This window comes from Podarcis filfolensis (assembly GCF_964270895.1).
Source record: "Podarcis filfolensis genome assembly, chromosome: 9".
NCBI classification, from domain to species: domain Eukaryota; kingdom Metazoa; phylum Chordata; class Lepidosauria; order Squamata; family Lacertidae; genus Podarcis; species Podarcis filfolensis.
This window is the reverse complement of record NC_139610.1, coordinates 74231753-74252763: the sequence shown is the minus strand read 5'-3', so window position 1 is coordinate 74252763 and position 21011 is coordinate 74231753. Positions and strand designations below refer to the sequence as shown.

Below are 21011 nucleotides of genomic sequence, written 5' to 3'. Positions count from 1 at the left end.
GAAAGTACGGCGCTGGCAAGGTGTGTGGGGGGGTGGCGTCGCTTGACCCGGAGAGGAGGATTTTTCTGCCCCCCCTCCTCGGTGGGGGAGGTCCCCAGCCTTGAGGGGCCCCGCACCCCATTACTGGGGCTGCCCCCCCGGAAGGAAACCCGACCCCCCCCTCGCGCCTTCTTTCGCAGCCCCCTCCCCAAGTCCTCACTCCTTTCCTCCTCCCCTCCCCCTTTATTTGAACCTGCCTCCCCCCCCTCGAGAATTATTTGACCCCCTTAACTTTCCTTGAGGGGGGGAGAGGAGTCTTGCCCCCCCCAAACTCCTGCTTCTCCCCCTTCAGCCTGACGCCCCCCACCCTACCCCACCCCCTGGCCCCCTCCCCCCATCTTATTTTCTCCCCACCCCTCAAGCTCCCCCCTCCCAACTGTGAACGCCCCTCTTCTTAACACCCCCCCAAAAGAGATTTGACCCCCCCTCCCTCCCTGTCCCCATTCCAGCTTCCCTCCTGCCTTCCTCTGCCTCTCTTTTGGGGTTGCTGCCCCCTCTTATTTCGGCCCCTTCCCTGAGACTACCCACCTGGAAGGAGGCCTGGGGGGGGGGAGGGAGGGAGAGATCCTTCGGGGGGGGGGAGAGAGACACCCCTCGGTGGACCGGTAAGGGAAGCCCTCAGAGCAGAGCCTCAGGTCCCTGCTGGCTTTCTTTGCTTGGGGTGGGGAGGCAGAGAGAGGAGCCTCAGGTCCCTGCTGGAGTTGGGGTGTGGTTTTTTTGGAGGGGGGTGTCCTTAACTCGGAGCTGCCATGCCCAGGCTGGAAGAGGTGGCCAACGTGGCGCTCCGCGTGCCCAGCATCGCCCTGCTGGACCTGCTCTACCGGTGGGATGTTCAGGCCTTTGCGGAGCTGCTGTTGCACCCGAGGAGGCCGGAGGGGACCTACCTGTGGCGACATCACCTGTGGAACGCCTATTACGCAGGTGAGTGGTGCAGGGGTGAAGTCTCTGCAATGGTGGTTGCATCGCTCATGGTCTTGATGGTGCCTTGCTTGAGCATGTGCAGAGTGCCCAGCGCAGGATTCAGGCTTCTGGTGTTGGCTTTGTTTTCTCAACAAAGCCCACCAACCCGAGCCAAAAAGATTACTTTGGCGGGGAGTTATTGAACCGATTATCGGTCATTTTCTGTTATCTTATGTACCGTGAGATGACCTCCGTGTGCCAGTATGAACCTACAAGCCCAAGAGGCATTGTGGTGAAGTGGTCAGTGTACCGGACCAGGACTTGGGAGACCAGGGTTCGAATCCCCACTCGACACTGGGTGACCTTGGTGCCTTTCAGCCTAGCCTACCTCACAGGGTTGTTGTGGGAATTTATGTTGTTTTGAGCTCCTTGGAGTAAAAGAGTGGGTTATAATTGCAATTATTATTATTCATAATAACACAACTGAGTTACTTCAGATCAGGCCTTTTTGGGGGGATAGAAGTCGCTTTGCCGATAGTAGTGCTGAGGAACTGGATGTCAGAAACACGTGCCAAACTACTGCAAATTATCCATTGATTTATACCAGTAAATCCCAGGCTGCTTTCTGCCCTGAGCTGTCAACATGTTGTGTTTAAAACCAAGCTTCCGGATTCTGCATCAAAGTAACTAAAATTTTCCCACTCACGCACACAAAGTGAAATTATGCAACCTGGAATAAGTTATGTAAACTGAGGACATTTTTGCATATGGGTGCTCCAGGATCTGTGTATATGTTCAAATGTTCATGCACACATACACAAAAAGTGGAATTATACATCCTGGAATAAATTATGTCCGCTGAAGAAATTGATGCCTGTAGCAGGTTATGAATTCTGGCTGCTCCAGAGGTCTGTCTGTCTCCTGGAATGTATTTGATCAGAGATAGTTCAGCTCACATTGCTAGCCGTTGTAAGTTTTTATTGCCAGAAGTTTGGAAAGTCACAAATGTACCTTCGGCTTAAAAAAAAAGAGTAATTAAACACTGGGGATGTGACAGTGATAAAAAATCATTACTTACATAGAAAGCAATGAGAAGATGATAATCTGTTACGCGTCTTAATAAATAGTATAGGTTTATGATACTATGGAATAATCTAGGGCTGGCCTGTGGATTTGAAAACATGTTTGCAGATGTGGAAAAAATGGTGTGTTGCAATTTTGACTGGATTAATGTTCTGCTGAGACTGATATTTTTCGCTATACAATCATTGCAAAGTTATGTGTACACAGTTCTTTCTGCCTCTTCTACCCAGTGGGACCTTTGCAGACAATCTCAATCCCCTGGCCTTTCTAAGTCCCCATCAGCTGGTATTTTAAGTTCCCTCTGCCTGTTGCTGCATGCTTTCTGCTGTCATAAGCAGTTAGAAATTAGCCAGCCGCCGGGTGCGTTTTGCAACTGGCAGGGACCCAATTGTGACCACTGGGAGATCTCTGGGCAAAAGCAGCTGGCAAAAGCAGAATGTCACTTGGAGAAGGATCTGAAATATTTCCCTTGGAGCATGAATTTGTTTTATTTTTAAAATGTGTTGTAAACCGCTTTGGTATATAAATATAAAGCAGCAACAACAAGAAGAAGAACTAACTTTGGGGGGTGGGGTATGATGCAGAGAAATCCTATTGTGGTGACCGTAACCTAGGTTTAAGGTGCCATTTGGTGATTAGATTGTATAGCTGAGTTTTTGACATTTTTTCTCAATCAGAAAAGAATTAAGATTCATTGGCATGCCGAGTTCTTTGCCTACTGCCATGGTCTATGTTGTTCAGTTGCAATCATGGCCGGGCAGAATATTCACAGGTTTGGAGAGGGGTTCAGGCAAGTTTTTGGCACAACAGCCTGACCCTTGAACATTTGACGGAAGGCAACTAAGGGCTTTTCCGCAAAACTAAACAGGCAGACATAAGAGTGTTTAAAATGTTGGCTTCTCTCTCCTCTTCCTCACTGTTTTAGGTCACTTGGTGTGTGTGGTGGTTTTGCTGCTCCCAGTCCAGATGCTTGTGAAGTTGTATCTCTACATCCTGACAGCGTTGCTGCTGTATGTGAGCCACCAGACGGCCCGGTAAGGACTCGGTTGCCTCCTTCTGCGAACTGGAAGCGGCCGATCATAGAGTTGACTTGCTAGAAAGGAAGGACTTGAGATCGGTTGGGGGGGCAGCAGGTGGTGTGGAGCAGGCTCTGCTCTCAAAAAAAAGTTCCTGGCAATGGCATTCTCAAAAGGAGTGCTGTAGTCTCCTGGTCCTTTGCCTCTAAACTGCAGGAGCTGAAGGACGGGTCCTTGCCATTTTTACATCTTTTGCGAGGTGCAGCTACATTTTGGGGCCTGCTAGGAGCAGGTGGGAGTTTCCAGTGGTGCTTTCCCCCTGCCCAAGGCCTATGTCAAATCTTGGAAGTACAGTGGTACCTTGGCTTACAGACTCTTCAGGTTACAGACTCCGCTAACCCAGAAATAGTACCTCGGGTTAAGAACGTTGCTTCAGGATGAGAACAGAAATTGCGCGGCCGTGCGGTAGCAGTGGGAGGCCCCATTAACTAAAGTGGTACCTCAGGTTAAGAACAGTTTCAGGTTAAGAACGGACCTCCGGAACGAATTAAGTTCTTAACCCGAGGTACCACTGTATGTTTCTGAGCACAGTTCAAAGTGTTGGTGCTGACCTTTAAAGCCCTAAATGGCCTTGGCCCAGTAGACCTGAAGGAGCGTCTCCACCCCCATCATTCTTCCCGGACCCTGAAGTCCAGCTCCAAGGGTCTTCTGGCGGTTCCCTCCCTGTGAGAAGCGATGTTACAGGGAACCAGGCAGAGGGCCTTCTCAGTAGTGGCACCCACACTCCCATCAGATGTTAAGGAAATCAACAACTATCTCACTTCTAGGAGACATCTGAAGGCAGCTAGGGACATTTTTAATGTTTGGTATTTTATTGTGTTTTTTATTTTATTTTGCTGGAAGCCTCCCAGAGTGGTTGGGTCAGGAAAAATCATGGTGGGCCTCTGGAAGTAATATCCTTGCAGGAGTGTACGTATGCCTGGCTCCAAAAGGAAGGGTTTAAAATTCCGCATTGAGAGAAGTTCTGTCTAAATTACACAAAGAGAGCCCTCACTTGGTTCTGTTTTTGCATACTGTTGTGCTTCTGTTGTTTACGGGGAAAGCAAAGAAAGAGGCAAGACTCTGAAGCCCCCGCCCTGAGCAGTGGACACACTGCAGTCCTAAAGACTTGAAACTTGCTTTTAAGTAAAAATGGGAGACTCAAGAAGCTGGGTCCTGTGCTAGGTTCCCGTTTCTGTAATCACGTAGTTCAGTTGCAGAATCGCAGGATGTTCTTAGCTCTTGGGCACTGGGAGCAGCAGAAAAATGCAGCCAGGGTACTAGCTGGAAAATGGAGCCTCATTACCAACTTGCCAAGGACTGGGTAATGCTTCTGACATTGGTGACAAAATGTGGCGTAGTTGGTAATTTCTGGCCTGGACTGCCACTGGCAGCTCAGATCCAGCTCAGATACCTAGCTCCACACTTGGCCGGCCATCTCTGCTGTTAGTGGGAGTTGAAACAAGCCCAGAGTTTGCAAAATTGAAGAAACAGCATGTGTGAATGGGGCCTTGGTTGCTGGAGAAAGAGAGGGCAAGGGAACTGTCATAGGAAGAGGTACCAAGGTTTCTTTTATTAAGCAACGGAGAGCTAGTTCCTCCTTGGGCTTGCATCCTGCTTGGCATTACAAACCATTTTCCCGGGTCCCATTCCAGAGACTACATCCGCCACGAGATGGAGCGGGATTTCCACGGCGCCGTGTACAACGACCCCGTGGCGCTTAGCCACTTTGCCACGGCACTCACAGGTGAGGAACCGTAGCTGTCAATTTTCAGATTTGAAAAATAAGGGCTCAGCAGCCTCGGAAATAAGGGATCAGCAGCCTCACCTGTCCCGGGGACAGTCTACGGGATACAGTGGTACCTCGCAAGACGAATGCCTCGTAAGACGAAAAACTCGCAAGACGAAAGAGTTTTTCGTTTTTTGAGTTGCTTCGCAAGACGAATTTTCCTATGAGTTTGTTTTCTTTTTCTTAAAACCGTTAATACCCAGGGAATCCGTGCTTCGCAAGACGAAAAATTCGCAAGACGACAAAACTCGCAGAACAAATTAATTTCGTCTTGCGAGGTACCACTGTATCTAACAATCCGGGATAGCAGCGGGAAACGATGCTGCGATAAGGGAATTTCCCGCAAAAAAGGGAAGGTTGCCAGCTTGTTCCTTCTCTTCCACTGCTCTTTGATCTGCTTATATGCAGAAATGGTGGGCACTTTTTTTTTAACCCAAGGGCCACGTTTCCGACTGAGCAGCCTTCCAGGGGCCAGGTGGGTGGGGCCAGGGGCAAAAGTGGGCGGAGCATTTGGATGTGCATTTTACCGTTGTGCTGTGGTCTGGTTTTGACACACACTCGCAAACCCTTCTCCGTCCTACATCCAGACAAGGATGTTATCAGAGTTACCAGCTCCTTTGCTGCTTGCCCTGCCTTCCTGCATTTGGAACACCCACCTGACCCCCTAATTCTCTCCTCCCGTCCTCCCCAGGTCAAGTCATCGTTGCCACCCTCTGTGCCCTCCTGCTGAAGACCAAGCGGGTGTGGCTCTTCGGGGCTCCGCTCCTCCCTCTGGCCGCCCGACTGTGCTGCCTCCCGCTTCGGGCCTTGCCCGCCGTGAACAGCGTCGCCACAGCTCTCACCGCAATGGAGGCTCTCTACGTTGTGGCCTCCTGCCTGGTGGTTCCTCTCCAATGGGCAACGGTCGCCTGCCGGGAGGTTGCTCAGGTGATGAAGGAGGTCCAAAGGGATCGCTCCTTCGAATGGTAGCAGTTTCTGATTGGCAGCGGCTCCCTGCCAACTTGTCCTTGTGCATACCCGTCCTCCATAGTTCAGTCGTAAGGAAGCTTAGAATTCATAAGAACCCCAGACCTTTGGGTCCAGCTAGCTCATAGAATTGCTGAATGAGAATCATCTGGTCCAGCTCCCTGCAGTGAAGGAACTGTCTTTGAAATACCGTATTTTTCGCTCTATAGGACGCACCGGGCCATAGGACGCACCTTGTTTTAGTGGGGGAGAACAAGAAAGAAAAAAAAAAATCTCCCCCTCTCTTCTCAGCGCCCCTTCAGCAAAGCGGCAGGAGAAACGGAGCCCCTTCCATTTCTCCTCCCGCTTGGCTGAAGGGGTGCTGCACAGCTTTCCCTCTCTGCTAAAGCCAGGAGAATCTTGCTCTACTGGCTTCAGCGAAAGGAACCTGAAGCCTGCGGAGTGCAGCGGGAACTCGCTTCACTCCACAGGCTTCAGGCGGCTATCCCTGAAGCCTGGAGAGCGAGAGGGGTCGGTGCACACCTACCCCTCTCGCTCTCCAGGCTTCAGCGAAAGCAACGCTCTTCAGAGGCTCTGCGTTGCTATCGCTGAAGCCAAGGAGCCTGCATTTGCTCTATAGGACGCACACACATTTCCCCTTAATTTTTGGCGGGGGGGGGTGCGTCCTATAGCGCGAAAAATACTGTAATACTCAATATTGATCCAGAGCAGAACTCTAACGTATAGTTAGAGTAATAACTTAAACACGTTGCAGGATTCCCAAAAAATAGACCAGAGGCAACATTTCATCTACAGAGCTTTACTGCTACTGAAGGCAAATGAACATAATGGTCACAAATCCAATACATTCAGGATTGGCACTGCCCATAGGAAATCCAGTTGCAGCAGACTTAACTTAAACTTACAATAACTTATAATAAGTCTAAACCTTACCACTATGTACAAAACACCACACCAGAAGGAAAGAGATAGAGAGAGTGAGCCCAGGCTCCTTCTAGCCTTACTTTTATAGTTAGCATGACCTTAACAGAAAGAAAAAAGAGAACCAGTTGAAGCCAGCTGTCCTTAGCTTCTCTGAAGGTATAACTCAAACGTCATGAACCTTTTGCTTGTTTCTTTCACGCACAGAAGCTTCCAGAGCCCTCTTGAACTCAGTAGAATAGGAAAGATTTCTACACATCAGATCAATATTTTCTGCACTAAGAAATGCAAACTGACAGGAACCTCAGCTAAAGCATCCCTGATAGATGGCCACCTTAAAAACCTGCAAGGAAGGAGAGTCCACTGCTTCCCAAGGGAGACTGCTCCACCACCAAACAGCTCTTAGTGTCAGAAAGGAATTGCAAGCAAGCACCCAACTCTTCAGGACGCGGGTGGCGCTGTGGGTTAAACCACAGAGCCTAGGACTTGCCGATCAGAAGGTCGGCGGTTCGAATCCCCACGACGGGGTGAGCTCCCGTTGCTCGGTCCCTGCTCCTGCCAACCTAGCAGTTCAAAAGCATGAAGTACAAGTAGATAAATAGGTACCACTCCAGCGGGAAGGTAAACGGCGTTTCTGTGTGCTGCTCTGGTTCGCCAGAAGCGGCTTAGTCATGCTGGCCACATGACCCGGAAGCTGTACGCCGGCTCCCTCGGCCAATAAAGCGAGATGAGCACCACAACCCCAGAGTCGGTCACGACTGGACCTAATGGTCAGGGGTCCCTTTACCCAACTCTTCCAGGGAGCTCTTGCTTGGAGTCCCAATCAAGTGCTCCAGGATCCTGGAGAACTGCATGAGCATCTGGCTCGAATGTTATCAAAAATGTGTGTGAGGTCCTGATTCAGAATTCTTCATAGACAGGAAGGACCCCCAGCAAAGAGTTCCTCTAAATCAGGGACGTCCAACTCCCAAGAGATGGCAGTGATCTACCCCTTTTTTAGGGGTTCAGGTCAAAGTTGTAGAGCTTTTTTAAGGGGGGATATCAAAGTGGTATACTTTTTGGGGAGTTCTGGTCAGTGTTGTTGACCTTTTATGGGAGGGGCAGGTCGAAGATGTTGAGCTTTCTTTAGGGGGAAAAGGGAAAAGTTGCTCACCAAAACATTGATCAGGAAAAAAACAGCCTCACGGCGAAAACTCTGTCTTCCGATCTAGCGATCATGTGCGAATGGAGGACAGGGCCAGATCCTCTTTTTCCACCGCAAAGGGAAAAGAGCCCGCGTTCGACCACAATCGACTCAAACATCCCCGGGGTCCCCCAGTTATTGCAGTCGACTGGTTGGACATCCCTGCTCTAAGTCTAATTCGCGGTTCTCTTTGGCCTCCCTTTTTTTGTCCCCAGGTACTGGAGGTGTATCGCCTGGTGGCGCTGGCGATGTCCCTTTGGCGGCAGCTGGCTGTCCCGCTCTTGTTCCTGGTCTTCTGGCTGGCGCTGTTCACTTTGCAGATCTATGCCCTGGTTTCTTCTTCCTCTGGCAACCCTTTGCCCCAGCAAGGCTTGGTCTTCATCTTCCTCAGCAGGTAGAAAGGTGGTGCGTCGTGGAGGGGAAGCGAGCAGTAACTTCCCACAGAGTCATCGAATTGTAGCGTTGGAAGGGATACCCAAGGGTCATCTAGCCCAACCCCTTGCAACGCAGGGATCACAGCCAAGGCAGCCCCGGCAGATGGTCCTCCAACCTCTTGGAAACCTCCAGAGGAGTGTCCACCACCTTCTAGGGGAGTCCATTCCACTGTCCAACGGTTCTTGTCATCATAAAGTTCTTCCTAATTCTTATTGCAAATCTCCTTCCTTGTCATTCAAATCCACTGGTTTGGGTTCTGCAGCAGAAAACAAGCTTGTTCCATCCCCCATGGGAAAAGCCCTTCCGAGAGGGCCAGGGCCTTTTCAGCACTGGCCCCGACTTGGTAGAACGCTCTGTCACAAGAGACTAGGGCCCTGTGGGACTTGACATCTTTCCGCAGGGCCTGCAAAACAGAGCTGTTCCGCCTGGCCTTTGGTTTGGACTCAGTCTGACCCTTATGGTTTCCCTCCCCTTACGGTCTTGATCTACGGGCTACTTTTAAAATGAGCCTGCATTTTAAATTTGCATTTTAACCCGTATTTTAAATTGTTTTTTCTTTCTTTCTTTTCTCTCCCCCCCCCCCATTATGTTTTTATTGTAATTTTACTGGCGTTAGCTGCCCTCAGCCCGGCTCTGGCCGGAGAGGGCGGGGTATAAATAAAAATTTATTATTATTATTATTGTTATTATTATTATTATTATTATTAAGTTGGCTTCCAACCTTTGACATGGCATGCTCCCTGGCGTGCTTGGCCCCTCGGTTACACCCGTTGCTGTGTTGAGCCAGGAGGAGTGGAAAGGGCTCTTGGAACATGCCAACATTTTGCCCACGTTGGGCAAAAAACCCTCAGGGTTCCCTTACAGCTCTACAGTTCTATTATTCTGTGTCTTTCTTCTTCTTCACTGTGAGAACAGGATGCTGGACCAGATCACTATTGATTATTACCATTGTTTATTAAATTTATATTCACCCTAAGATCGCAGAGCCATTGGCGCAGTCCAGATAGGCCCCTAGAATCCTAATAACTTCCTGCAGTGCAGAATTTGCTGCCTTGTGGCAGAGCGACAGCCCCTAGCTTGAAAGCAAGTGTGATGCTTAAAGGATAAATCTTTCGCAGTGGCCTCCTGAGTCTCTGTGGCTGGAGAAGGGCTTTTTCCTCCATCTCCCTGTTTGGCCACTCTAGGAAACAGGATACCAGGCTCGACGGCCTCTGCTTGGTCTGATCCTGGAGGCTTCTTAACGTTTTCCCTCTCCGCAGTGTGGCCGAATGTTGCAGCACCCCATACTCCCTCATTGGGCTCACCTTCACTGTCTCCTACCTGGCCCTGGGCCTCCTCAAACTCTGCAAGTTCTACCTGGCAGGTTACAGCGCTTTCCAGGATGGCAACGTGATGCACAGGTGAGAGAGCTTGAAAGAGCAGCTGCCTAGATCATGGGTAGGCAAACTAAGGCCCGGGGGCCGGATCCGGCCCAATTGCCTTCTAAATCCGGCCCTCAGACAGTCCGGGAATCAGCATGTTTTTACATGAGTAGAATGTGTCCTTTTATTTAAAAGGCATCTCTGGGTTATTTGTGGGGCATAGGAATTCGTTCATTTCCCCCCTGAAAATATAGTCCGGCCCCCCACAAGGTCTGAGGGACAGTGGACCGGCCCCCTGCTGAAAAAGTTTGCTGACCCCTGGCCTAGATTATCTAATATACACTTTGTTTTATTTGTCAAGTTTTCACACCGCCCTTCATCCGAAGATCTCGGGGAAGTTCAGAGCATAAAAATAGAAACACAGGATACACAATAAAAGCAGGAATAAAACAAACCCATCACACACACACAGAGAGAGGGACTGACTTAAAAGGGTATTGGATGTTAATCAGCCCAGGGCCTGGGAAAAGAGGAATGTTTTGTTTTTTTCTGTAATTTTTATTAAATTTTCTGTTTTACATTTTATTCATCTATTCAACCTTAAGTATCAATGGGGACATGGGTGGCGCTGTGGTTTAAACTGCTGTGCTGCTTGGACTTGCCGATCGGAAGGTCGGCGGTTTGAGGCCCCCGTTGTTCGGTCCCAGCTCCTGCCTACCTAGCAGTTTGAAAGCACACAGTACAAGTAGATAAGTAGATACCACTCTGGCGGGATGGTAAACTGTGTTTCTGTGCACTGCTCTGGTTTCGCCAGAAGCGGTTTAATCCTGCTGGCCACATGACCCGGAAAAACTGTCTGCGGACGAACGTCGACTGCCTCAGCCAGTAAAGCAAGATGAGCGCCGCAACCCCAGAGTCGTCTACGACTGGACTTAACTGTCAGGGCTCCTTTATCTTTACCTTTAAGTATCAATGACTTCCCTTCTTCTCTTTCCATGGTTCATTTTGCATAACATAAATCCCTGCATATTTTACATAAACTAAACCATTCAGTATTCCATTATTACATCCATCAAAACTTATTTGCACTGTTGAATTTATATTAATGCTGCCAAACGTTTTCAAGTGTACACAATTTTCTCTCATATAATCAATCAACATTTTACTATCTTCATGAAACGTATGTTCTTCTTGTTCTCTTATTCTATATGTTAAGTCCGCAAGCGGCGTGTAGTCCGTCATCTTAAGCTGCCATTCTCCTTTAGTTGGGACCTCGCTCGTTTTCCATTTGAGGGCTAACGAAACACGGGGCGCAGTTGTGGCATACATAAATAACATTTTTTGACACCTGGGAATTTCTGTCTGGATCATCCCCGAGAAAAGAGGAATGTTTTTGCCAGGTGCCTAAAAATATGTAATGGACCTGAAGCATTTTTGTTAGGGATTGTAGGAAAAGACCTGCCAAGGAAACTGAAAAATATCTTTATGTATGCGGCAACGGCGGCAAGAGTCTTAATAGCACAAGGATGGAAGAACGAGGAAATCCCGACCAAAGAACTGTGGCAAGAGAAACTGATGGACTCTGCGGAACTGGCGAAATTGACACATAAATTACATAGCAAGGATAACTGTGATTTTAAAGATGGATGGGAACCTTTTACAAAATATTTAAAGAAGCAACAAAATGAACTAGACTCCTTGGCAAGTTTTGAATAAACATTCACAAACATCTTATTGATAACATCTAGACAGATAAATTGAGGATCTGTACAGTTTTGTAACATGCAGAAAATAACATATGTTGATAAACCAGAGAGAGGAGCTGAGAAAAGTCCGGGGGGAGGGGGGGCTATACTTTGGGGAGGAGGGAGGGGAAAAATAGGGGGCGGGAATTTAAGGGTGATATGTTTTTTGATAAAATGTTATGCTGAAATTACTAATAAAAATATTCAAAAAATAAAATAGAATCCAATATACAGCTGCATACTTTCCCCTTGTTTCAGGGGTGTGACGGAGGGTGTGACCTTGCTGCTGCTTGCCCTCCAGACCGGTCTACTTGGGTTGCAGCTCCTGGAAAGAACATTCCTTCTCAGCATCATTCTCTTCATCGTGGTGACGTCCACCCTGCAGTCCATGATCGAAATAGCCGACCCCATCGTGTTGGGCCTAGGAGCTACGCGCAACAGGTGACACTGCTCACTCCTTTGTGCGGACGCACGGGAACAAGGGACACAATCCGTGTCCTCGTGGTTATAAATCTGTGTAGCCTGGAGGGGGTGGGGTGGGCATTCCCCGCACGCAAGCCCAGCGCCAACATTTTGTTTTTTTTTAAATGAATATTTATTAGATTTTCCAATTTTATATAAACACAAAAAAAGAAAAAGAAAAATATTAAAAACAATTCAGTTTCAATAACAGTTTTTCAATCACATATTTCTTTGACTTCCTCATACCTCCCCTTCTTGTTCTCTAGTTCACCTTATTAATTCAGCAAATCCTAATCTCTTAACATTCCTTTTAAAATAAAACTTTATTTTCCATTCAGCTTTTTTTTTTTAAATTTAATAACATAAACCATTATAATCCCCATTATCTTTATCATAACAGCTAGTCCCCACCAAAGTTCAAACCAACATCTTTTCAAAATTCATTAATTTTATAATATTTCTGGCCCAGCGCCAACATTTTGGGGCCGACGCAGAAGCTTGAGGAAGTGCCATTGGCGCCAGTCACAAAATGGCGGCCATGGCAGAGGCAGGCATGGCCTAACACAAAGTGGCCGCCACAACTTAGAGAGCGAGAATAGGACGTTGCAATTGCTGGCTGGGCCTGACAGCAGCTGTAGCCCCAAAGATCTGGGGGGCACCAATTTGGGGAAGGCAGATCTGGAAGAATGTACAGCCTGGCCCATATTCTCAATGGGACTGGATATCCCCCTTTCTTTCTCAAATAGCAGTTCCCACACATCATGTGTATAAGGGGGGACACCTGAATATATATGTATTTTTAATCGTCATATAGCAGTATGCGTCATTTTAAGGGTGAAGCTTGGTTTTTGCAAATTTCTTCAGTGAGTGGGCTTAAAAATACACGTTTGGCTGTGCAGATTTAGCATGGTAAGTCTACGTCTGATGAAAAAGCACAAACTGCTTTGAGAAAACCAAAGGATTTTAATTTTGCCTTCTGAAAATGCCGGGTAACGCTAAATAACAACAACAATAACAATAATAATAATAATAATGTATGTCCTTGGCATCATTTTTAAATCGTTTCTGTGCAACTTTACACACCTTTTCTGTACCAAGCGAAACTGAACTATATAAATTTAGCCGAAATACCTTTCGAATTCCCAAGTCATGTTGCGACTTTTTAGCACCCCTCATTTGGGGGGATTTGAAAGTTGAAAACTTCAGCAAGTCCTGTTCACGGTCTTCCTAGGAAGCTGACTTATGTAGAGTCACTCCATTGGCTCATCTAGTTCAGTATTGCCTGCCCAGACTGGCAGAAGCTCTCAAGGAGTTTCAGGAATGAGTCTTCCTACAGCACTACCTCGGAAATGCTGTCCGCGGTGGAACCTGGGACCTTCTGCATCCAAAACCGATGCTCTGGTGCTGAGCTACGGCCCTGCCGTAACGTAAAATGCTGTTTCCTCATTCCATTCGTACCTTGGATCTCAAACGCCTTGGCTCCCGAACAAATCGGCTTCCGAAACCCAGAAGTGAGTGTTCCGGTTTTCAAATGTACTTTTGGAAGCCGAACATCCGACGGGGCTCCCCATTGGCTGCAGGAGCTTCCTGCAGCCAATCAGAAGCCATGCTTTGATTTCCGAGCATTTTAGAAGTCGAACGGACTTCCAGAACGGATTCCGTTCGACTTCCAAGGTACGACTGTGTTCTGGATCTGGGAGATTTAAGTAGGAATCTGCCTTCAGCTGAGCCAGGCCCCTGGTCCATAGCTGTCAACTTTTCCCTTTTCTTGCGAGGAATCCTATTTGGAATAAGGGAATTTCCCTTAAAAAAAGGGAAACGTTGACAGCTGTGCCCTGGTCCATCCAAGCTCCATATCCGAGGCGGTGGCTGAAAGGGATGGACTTTGCCCTAGCCTTCCTGGGCCTCTCAAACTGTCCCTCCACCTCTTAGAATCACAGAACCATAGAGTTGGAAGGGACCTCTAGAGTCATCTAGTCCAACCCCCTGCAACGCAGAAATCTGTTGCCCAGCATGGGACTCAAACCCACAACCCTAACAGCCTCGTGCTCCACCCACTGAGCTTTCCGGCTGTGTTGTTTCAGGAGTTTCTGGAAGCACTTCCGGGGAATCAGCATGTGCCTCTTCCTCCTGGTCTTCCCGGGCTTCATGGCGTACAAGATCGCTCACTTCTTCCACATGGACTTCTGGCTCCTGATCCTCGTCTCCAGCTGCATGCTGACCTCCCTGCAGGTACACTTGCCCCTTTTTTGCCCGTAGCTGGAGCTGGTTTATTTCTGGGACACCTTTCCCACGAGGGCATCTGTGCTCACGGCGGTTTCCCTTTAAAAAAATACTGTGTCCAAATACCGTGTAGAACAGTAATGGCGGCTGGCATCTGTCTGTCTGGGGAGACCGCAAAGGAGTGCGCCTTTTGGGGGTGAAGTCAAAGCGTTGGAGAATTATAGCGCCTGCTCTGGCTGTAGAGGCTGATGCAGGAGAGACATGTTCCGTTGCAACTAGGGCAGATAAAGGCGTCCAGTTTCACTGCTGCAGATACGCCATTATTATTGTTATTATTTATTATTTATACCCCACCCATCTGGCTGGGTCTCCTCAGCCACTCTGGGCGGCTTCCAACAGAACACCAAAACACAATAACCTATTAAACATTAAAAGCTTCCCTAAACAGGGCTGCCTTCAGATGTCTTCTAAAAGTCAGATAATTGTTTATTTCCTTGACATCTGACGGGAGGGCATTCCACAGGGCGGGTGCCACTACCGAGAAGGCCCTTTGCCTGGTTCCCTGTAACTTGGCTTCTTGCAGTGAGGGAACAACCTGAAGGCCCTTGGAGCTGGACCTCAGTGTCCGGGCTGAATGATGGGGGTGGAGACGCTCCTTTAGGTATACAGGACCGAGGCTGTTTAGGGCTTTAAAGGTCAGCACCAACACTTTGAATTGTGCTCGGAAACATACTGGGAGCCAGTGTAGTTCTTCTTCTCTCTGTGCTGCTTTCAGCAGTTATTCCTCCTCTGGTCATTACTGTGGATTAAGTTTTCATGGGGTGATGGATAGTTGATGAAGAGCATAAAAATAAAATAATCATGATAACAGTCCCCCCCCCACACACATAACAGGCCATACATAGGTGCCAATTCTAGTGGGGGCATCCAGGGCCCCCACAAATTTTGGGGGTGGATGCTCAGAACCCACAATGGGGGGATCCGACAGGACTTCCGGTTTGCGTCAGAAGTCGCGTCGAAACCCCTATGCGAGTTCCCAGACAACGTCCGAGGCCCTGTGAAGCCTCGGAAGCGCCACCATGCCGCCAGCATCACGTTATGCCACGGGTGCCATTGGGCATCCATAACCCGGGGCCCCTGAGGCCGTAGATTAATTAATGGCCAAAGAGGAATGTTTTCGCCTGGCTTCTAAAGACGCATAATGGTGGTGTCAGGAGAGCATCGTTATTCGTCTGTATAGAGGCAGAAATACCTCTGATTTCCAGGTGCTGGGAAGAATCGGGGGGGGGGCTTTCTCCGTTGCGCCCTGACGATGAATGAGCTTGCTAGTGCACCCCAAGTGGTATAAGAATAAAAGAAAATTATTACAAATTAGTTTGGAGATGGTATTTAGCACCAGTCAGATTAAATCAAATAAACAAGGAATATTCGGTGTTACGTTGGAGGGGATGCAAGGAAACTGGAGATTATGTTCACATGTGGAGGGAGTGTAAATATGTACAATTTTTTGGGCCAAGGGTGTTTAAGGAGATAACAGAAATCACTGGGTTAAAGCTGACCGAAAGCCCAGAGGTAGACCTATTCTCAATTTACAATGGGGTGGAAGGTTTGCAGTCTATGAAGGACTTGCTTGCAAATTTATTGACAGCTGCACGAATTATTGTAGCTAGGAAGTGGAAGGGGCAAGCAGAATATAAAATTGAAGAATGGTATAAAGATATAGCTATTAATGATAAATTATCATGTGGCATTAAGGTAAGATGAGGAATAAGTAGGAGAAATGATTTTGAGGAGATATGGAGGGTATTTGTAGAATTTGTACTGTTAAAATGGAAAGGGATCAAACCATCGCAAGAGGTGTTGAAATTTGGGAGGTTGGATAGTTACAATGGAATGGTCTTGGTGGCGGGGTGCACATTTTTATTCGTATTTATTTATGATTATTACTTTGTCAAAATAAAATAAGATAAGATAATAAAATAAGACAGATCAAAGGCATTGCAGCTAGTAGCCATCAGTTGCTGGCCAATGGGCTCTGGGCTTGATCCAGTCTAGACCTCTGGGGCCTTCAGCTTTGCTGGAGAAACCAATGTTCCTCTTCCTCCTCCTCTTCCTCCTCCTCCTCCTCCTCTCAGGTGATGGGGACCCTGTTCATCTACACCCTGTTCATGATCGAGCTCTTCCAGGACACCCCGATGGAGAAGATGGACGAGATCGTCTACTACATCAACGCCGTCAGCCGCGTCCTGGAGTTCCTGGTGGCCGTCTGTGTGGTGGCCTATGGAACCTGGGAGTCCATCTTTGGCGAGTGGAGCTGGCTGGGGGCCTCCGTCATCATCATCCACTGCTACTTCAACGTCTGGCTGAGGGCCCACTCCGGGTGGAAAAGCTTCCTGCTCCGCCGAGAGGCGGCCAAGAAGATCAGCTTGCTGCCAAGGGCCACCAGCAGGCAACTCTTGGACCACAATGACGTCTGTGCCATTTGCTTCCAGGTGAATGTCAGTGAGCCGCAACCCCCCACAGTTCCCTCCTCTGGACCGTCTGTCCCCACCTGCCCTTGTTCATTTTAGTTTGGGGGACTGGCTTGGGTTAGGGCCTTCCTCAATCTGAAGTCAATACCGGACCAGGGAATAGAATAGAATAGACTTTATTTGCGTAGCCGACAGGCCATAGCATCAAAGGACAAACACCGACAAAAATACATTACGAATATAGTTACCATAAAATCTTATGACCTATTAAAACCCTAGGTAGAAGCTGGATTATCATTCATCAATACTGGACCAGGTTGGGGAGGCTTGTGTTAGGCTATCCCCACTAACTTGTGGGTAGCCAACACAGTTTCCTCCATAGGAGGGTGGTCCAACATGGCCCTCGAGGCCTTTTTTGGTGGCCCTCAACAACATTTGATGCCCACCAGCCCTCACGCTGCCTTCCCAAAGCTGGGTAAACGAGACACTGAGCTGTGGGAAAAAGGGACAAGGCTCTGGCAGAGTTCTCCCTCCTCCTCCTCAAAGCCTATATTAGGCTTCAGGGAATCCAGTCCCTCCCATGGTGGCAGCCAAGAAGCAGATAAACAAGAAGAGTTCTTACCAAGTATTTTATTCAATACTCACACAGAGAGAACGTAGAAATGGTGTCTCTTTCGGGTAATGGCGTTGCTCTGAGTAAAGTCCCACCCCCTCCGTCTCTCCTGTTATAGTGGTACCTCTGGTTGCGAACGGGATCCGTTCCGGAGGCCTGTTCGCAACATGAAAAGAATGCAACCCGCATCTACGCATGCGTGGGTTGCGATTTGCCGCTTCTGCGCATGACGTCATTTTGCGCATCTGAGCATGCACCAGCGGCGAAACCCGGAAGTAGCCCTTTCCGGTACTTCCGGGTCGCCATGGGACGTATCCTGAAAGAACGTAACAAGAAGCAGACATAACATGAGGTATGACTGTATATGTCATCCCTTCGTCAGCTGATCTGAGCTTCTGCGCTTTCTGTTCTACTACCTTCAGTGCACGGCGGGTCCTTGGGGGGGGGTCAGGAATGCTTTCAAGAGATACTGAGTCTGTCAGCTGTCTCTGCCCGAGTGCTGCTCCTCCCTTCTTTCTGCAGTCTCTGAACTATGACCTTCTGCAAACCACTGTCGTAAATCTATACTGTCCTCCTCTTCCCGGGAAGGTCCCCCCCCCATTCCTCCTTAGTCCATTCCCTGACAGCCTAGTTTTTCCAGCTTTGGAAGGGGGTGGAAGGACTCTAGGCTGAGGATTACCTGTTCCACTTTGGCGGCAGCTCTCAAGCAAGTTTTCCCATATACCACCTGCTCTATTTTAACCGGTGATGCCAGGGAAGTTCTGCATACACAGCAGGTGCTCTACCTCAGGGCCGCGCTGCCCGTTGCCCCTCCAGGCTCTTCCCTGCTAACCACCTCATTCTGCCCCCTTTCAGGAGATGACCCTGGCCGTCGTCGTGCCGTGCGGCCACTTCTTCCACGACGGCTGCCTGCGCAAGTGGTTTTTCGTGCAGGACACATGCCCCCTCTGCCACCAGCAGGTCAGGCTCGAGGATCGCGCACGACAAGCAGAGCCCGTGGCGGGGAGGGAGGAGGCTTCCGGGAGCACAGAGCCCACTGTTCTCGACCGCACGGTGCGCCCCGGTGGGGACAGGACTGCGGAGGCCGGCGAAGCTGGTGGGACAGAACAACAAATCACGCTTTCTGGACACCCCGCTGGGGAAGGCCAGCAGACGTTCGACAGCTCGGGAGAGATGGGGGAGAGCGTTCCCGGATATGATGCACCCCAGAGGGACCTGGACCTGCCCACCTCTGCAGGAAATGGCAGCCAAGCGCTGGATCTCTCCGTTCCCGAAGTGCCGCCAGGGGAGTGGTGCGGCAGCTCAGAAGAGCCCATGGCCCCAGAGCAGGATGTTCCTGGGTGCGTCTCTCTGGGAAGAGAGCCTGACTTAGCCAGCAAACCGGGAAATGGCTGTCCTCGGCTCTCAGCTGCTCTGGGAATCCCAGCTGAGGGTCGCCTGGAGGGGGAGCCCCCAAGCCCAGTGGCGGCCTCCCCTGTTGCATCAGCAGAGGACACACTGGAGATCTCAGCCAGGAAGCTCCCACAGCAGGGTGACGCCAGAGGGGAGAGCCTAAGCCCATTGATCCATTTCGACGGCAAAGCTGAGCTCGGTCCTGGTCTTTCCACCGCCTTCTCCCCTCCCTAGCTCTTTGCTCTCACGTGCCGTTTCCCTTTTCCATAGCCTGGGAATCCGATGCGCCGAACAGCTTCTCCTACACCCAGGGAAGCAGGCCGCCCCAGCCGAGTTAGAGCAAGCACAGTCTGTGCTGCATCTAGCAAAGAGCGCTTTATCTGGAGCCGGGGAAACTCAAGTCCCGCCTCTTCTCTGAGCAGGCTAGACCTTCTATACCAGCAAGGCGATGCCATACATCTTATTCTTCTAACCAGAGGCGCGAGGGCCTTGCCCCAAACACCGGCCGCTGCTGTAGTTTAAAAGTTTCAGCGCTGGCCGCAACACGGAGACACGACCCGGCAGAATGGCAGATTCGGAGATGAATGCTCTTATCCAAGATGGCGGCAGCCTCGTTCCAAAATGGCTGCAGGGTCTCCGTGTCTGCCTCCCTACCTATGCATCCCACCCGCTGCCTGCCTGTAATCTCTGGCAAGTGTGTGAAGCGGGGAAGGTTTGGACTTCTGCCCAAGCGACGGGTCCTTGCAGGGTCGGCCTAGAACATTTGATTAGCCAAGGAGCCCCTTCCGGGGATCTGGGCCACCAGCAAACCTTTGTGGCTTTGGTGTCCTGTCCCGCCATCGACCGTTTTATTTTTATTTTTTGCGTAAAGGTGATTACATTGCGGGGCAGGCGAATCAAACAGCTGTGGACAGCGGGAGACCTTTGCTTGCAAGTTAAATAAACAAATCAAACGGATGGCTTGAGCTGGTTGTATGTAGTTCTGCAAAAGAAGGGGGGCAGCGAGAAACACGCCCCTCACCGCCACAGAGTAATTGCTAATAATAATGTTATTGTTTGCACCACCACCACCCCATCCAACTGGATTTCCGGTCCAGGGGAAATGGCTCAGAGTGAAGCAGCTGAAGGACAGGGGCAGAGATGTGCTTGCAGTCTCGGATATACCTGCATCATACCTGCCCAATCTTAGAAGCAAAATGATGCTTCCTTAATAATATAATAATAATTTTATTATTTATATGCCACCCATCTAGCTGGGTTGCCGCAGCCACTCTGGGCAGCTTCCAGCAGATATAAGAACACAATAAAACATCAAACATTAAAAAAATTCCCTATACAGGGCTGTCTCCTGAAAGTCAGATAGTTGTTTATTTCCTTGGCATCTGAAGGGAGGGTGTTCCACAGGGCGGGTGCCACCACCAAGAAGGCCCTCTGCCTGGTTCCCTGTAGCTTCACTTCTCGCAGTAGGGGAACTGCCAGAAGGCCCTTGGAGTTGGACCTCAGTGCCCGGGCTGAACAATGGGCGTGGAGACGCTCCTTCAGGTCTACTGGACCGAGGCTGTTTATGGCTTTAAAGGTCAGCACCAACACTTTGAATTGTGCTCGGAAATGTCCTGGGTGCCAGTGTAGATCCTTTAAGACCGGTGTTAAATGGTCCTGGCGGCCACTCCCAGTCACCAGTCTAGCTGCCGCATCCTGGATTAGTTGTAGTTTCCGGGTCACCTTCAAAGGTATCCCCACGTAGAGCGCACTGCAGTAGTCCAAGCAGGAGATAATTAGAGCATGCACCACTCTGGTGAGACAGTGCACGGGCAGGTAGGGTCTCATCTTGCATAACAGATGGAGCTGGGAGACAGCTGCCCTGGACACAGAATTGACCTGCGCCTCCATGGACAGCTGTGACTCCAAAATGACTCCTAGGCTGCGCACCTGGTCCTTCAGGGACACAGTAACCCCATTCAGGACCAGGGAGTCCCCCAGCTGTGAGCTGCTGGTAGAAAATGAAATTTAGGAAGGGGGCAGAACGACCCCTCCACAAACAAATAGGTAGAAACAAGATCGTTTCTGTGCTGTTTCTTTCACCCCCTAAAAAAAAATCCCTCTATTATTTTGATGCATTTGTATCACAAGGTTTTATTTAAGGAAGACACAGAGCCCCCAGGGAATACAATTAAATGTAAAGCCCCAAAGCGTGCTTAATTTTTCAAAGCTCTAGGGGTTTAATAGCACAGTTGTAAGTTCTAGATGCTGGGAAGGAGGTTGTCAAAGGTGGTTTCTGGAGCCTCGGCAAGTTCTGTTTAGATGAGGGATGGAGAGCTTCATCTAATATTGTTGGACTATAACTACCATCATCCATGACCTTTGGCTATGCTG

General features: G+C 49.3%; 1 protein-coding gene across 1 annotated transcript; it reads left to right on the top strand.

Annotated features, from left to right (window-relative positions):
- LOC310742675 (RING finger protein 145-like) lies at nt 1–19595 on the top strand. Its single transcript, XM_083572095.1, has 11 exons — nt 1–680; nt 728–960; nt 2948–3056; nt 4733–4824; nt 5558–5793; nt 8152–8330; nt 9631–9771; nt 11736–11918; nt 14024–14171; nt 16298–16654; nt 18102–19595. Exons 2-11 carry the CDS (start codon nt 789–791, stop codon nt 18870–18872), a joined length of 2388 nt encoding a protein of 795 aa, XP_083428221.1. The 5' UTR covers nt 1–680; nt 728–788; the 3' UTR covers nt 18873–19595.
- The last annotated feature ends 1416 nt before the right edge of the window (nt 19596–21011 follow it).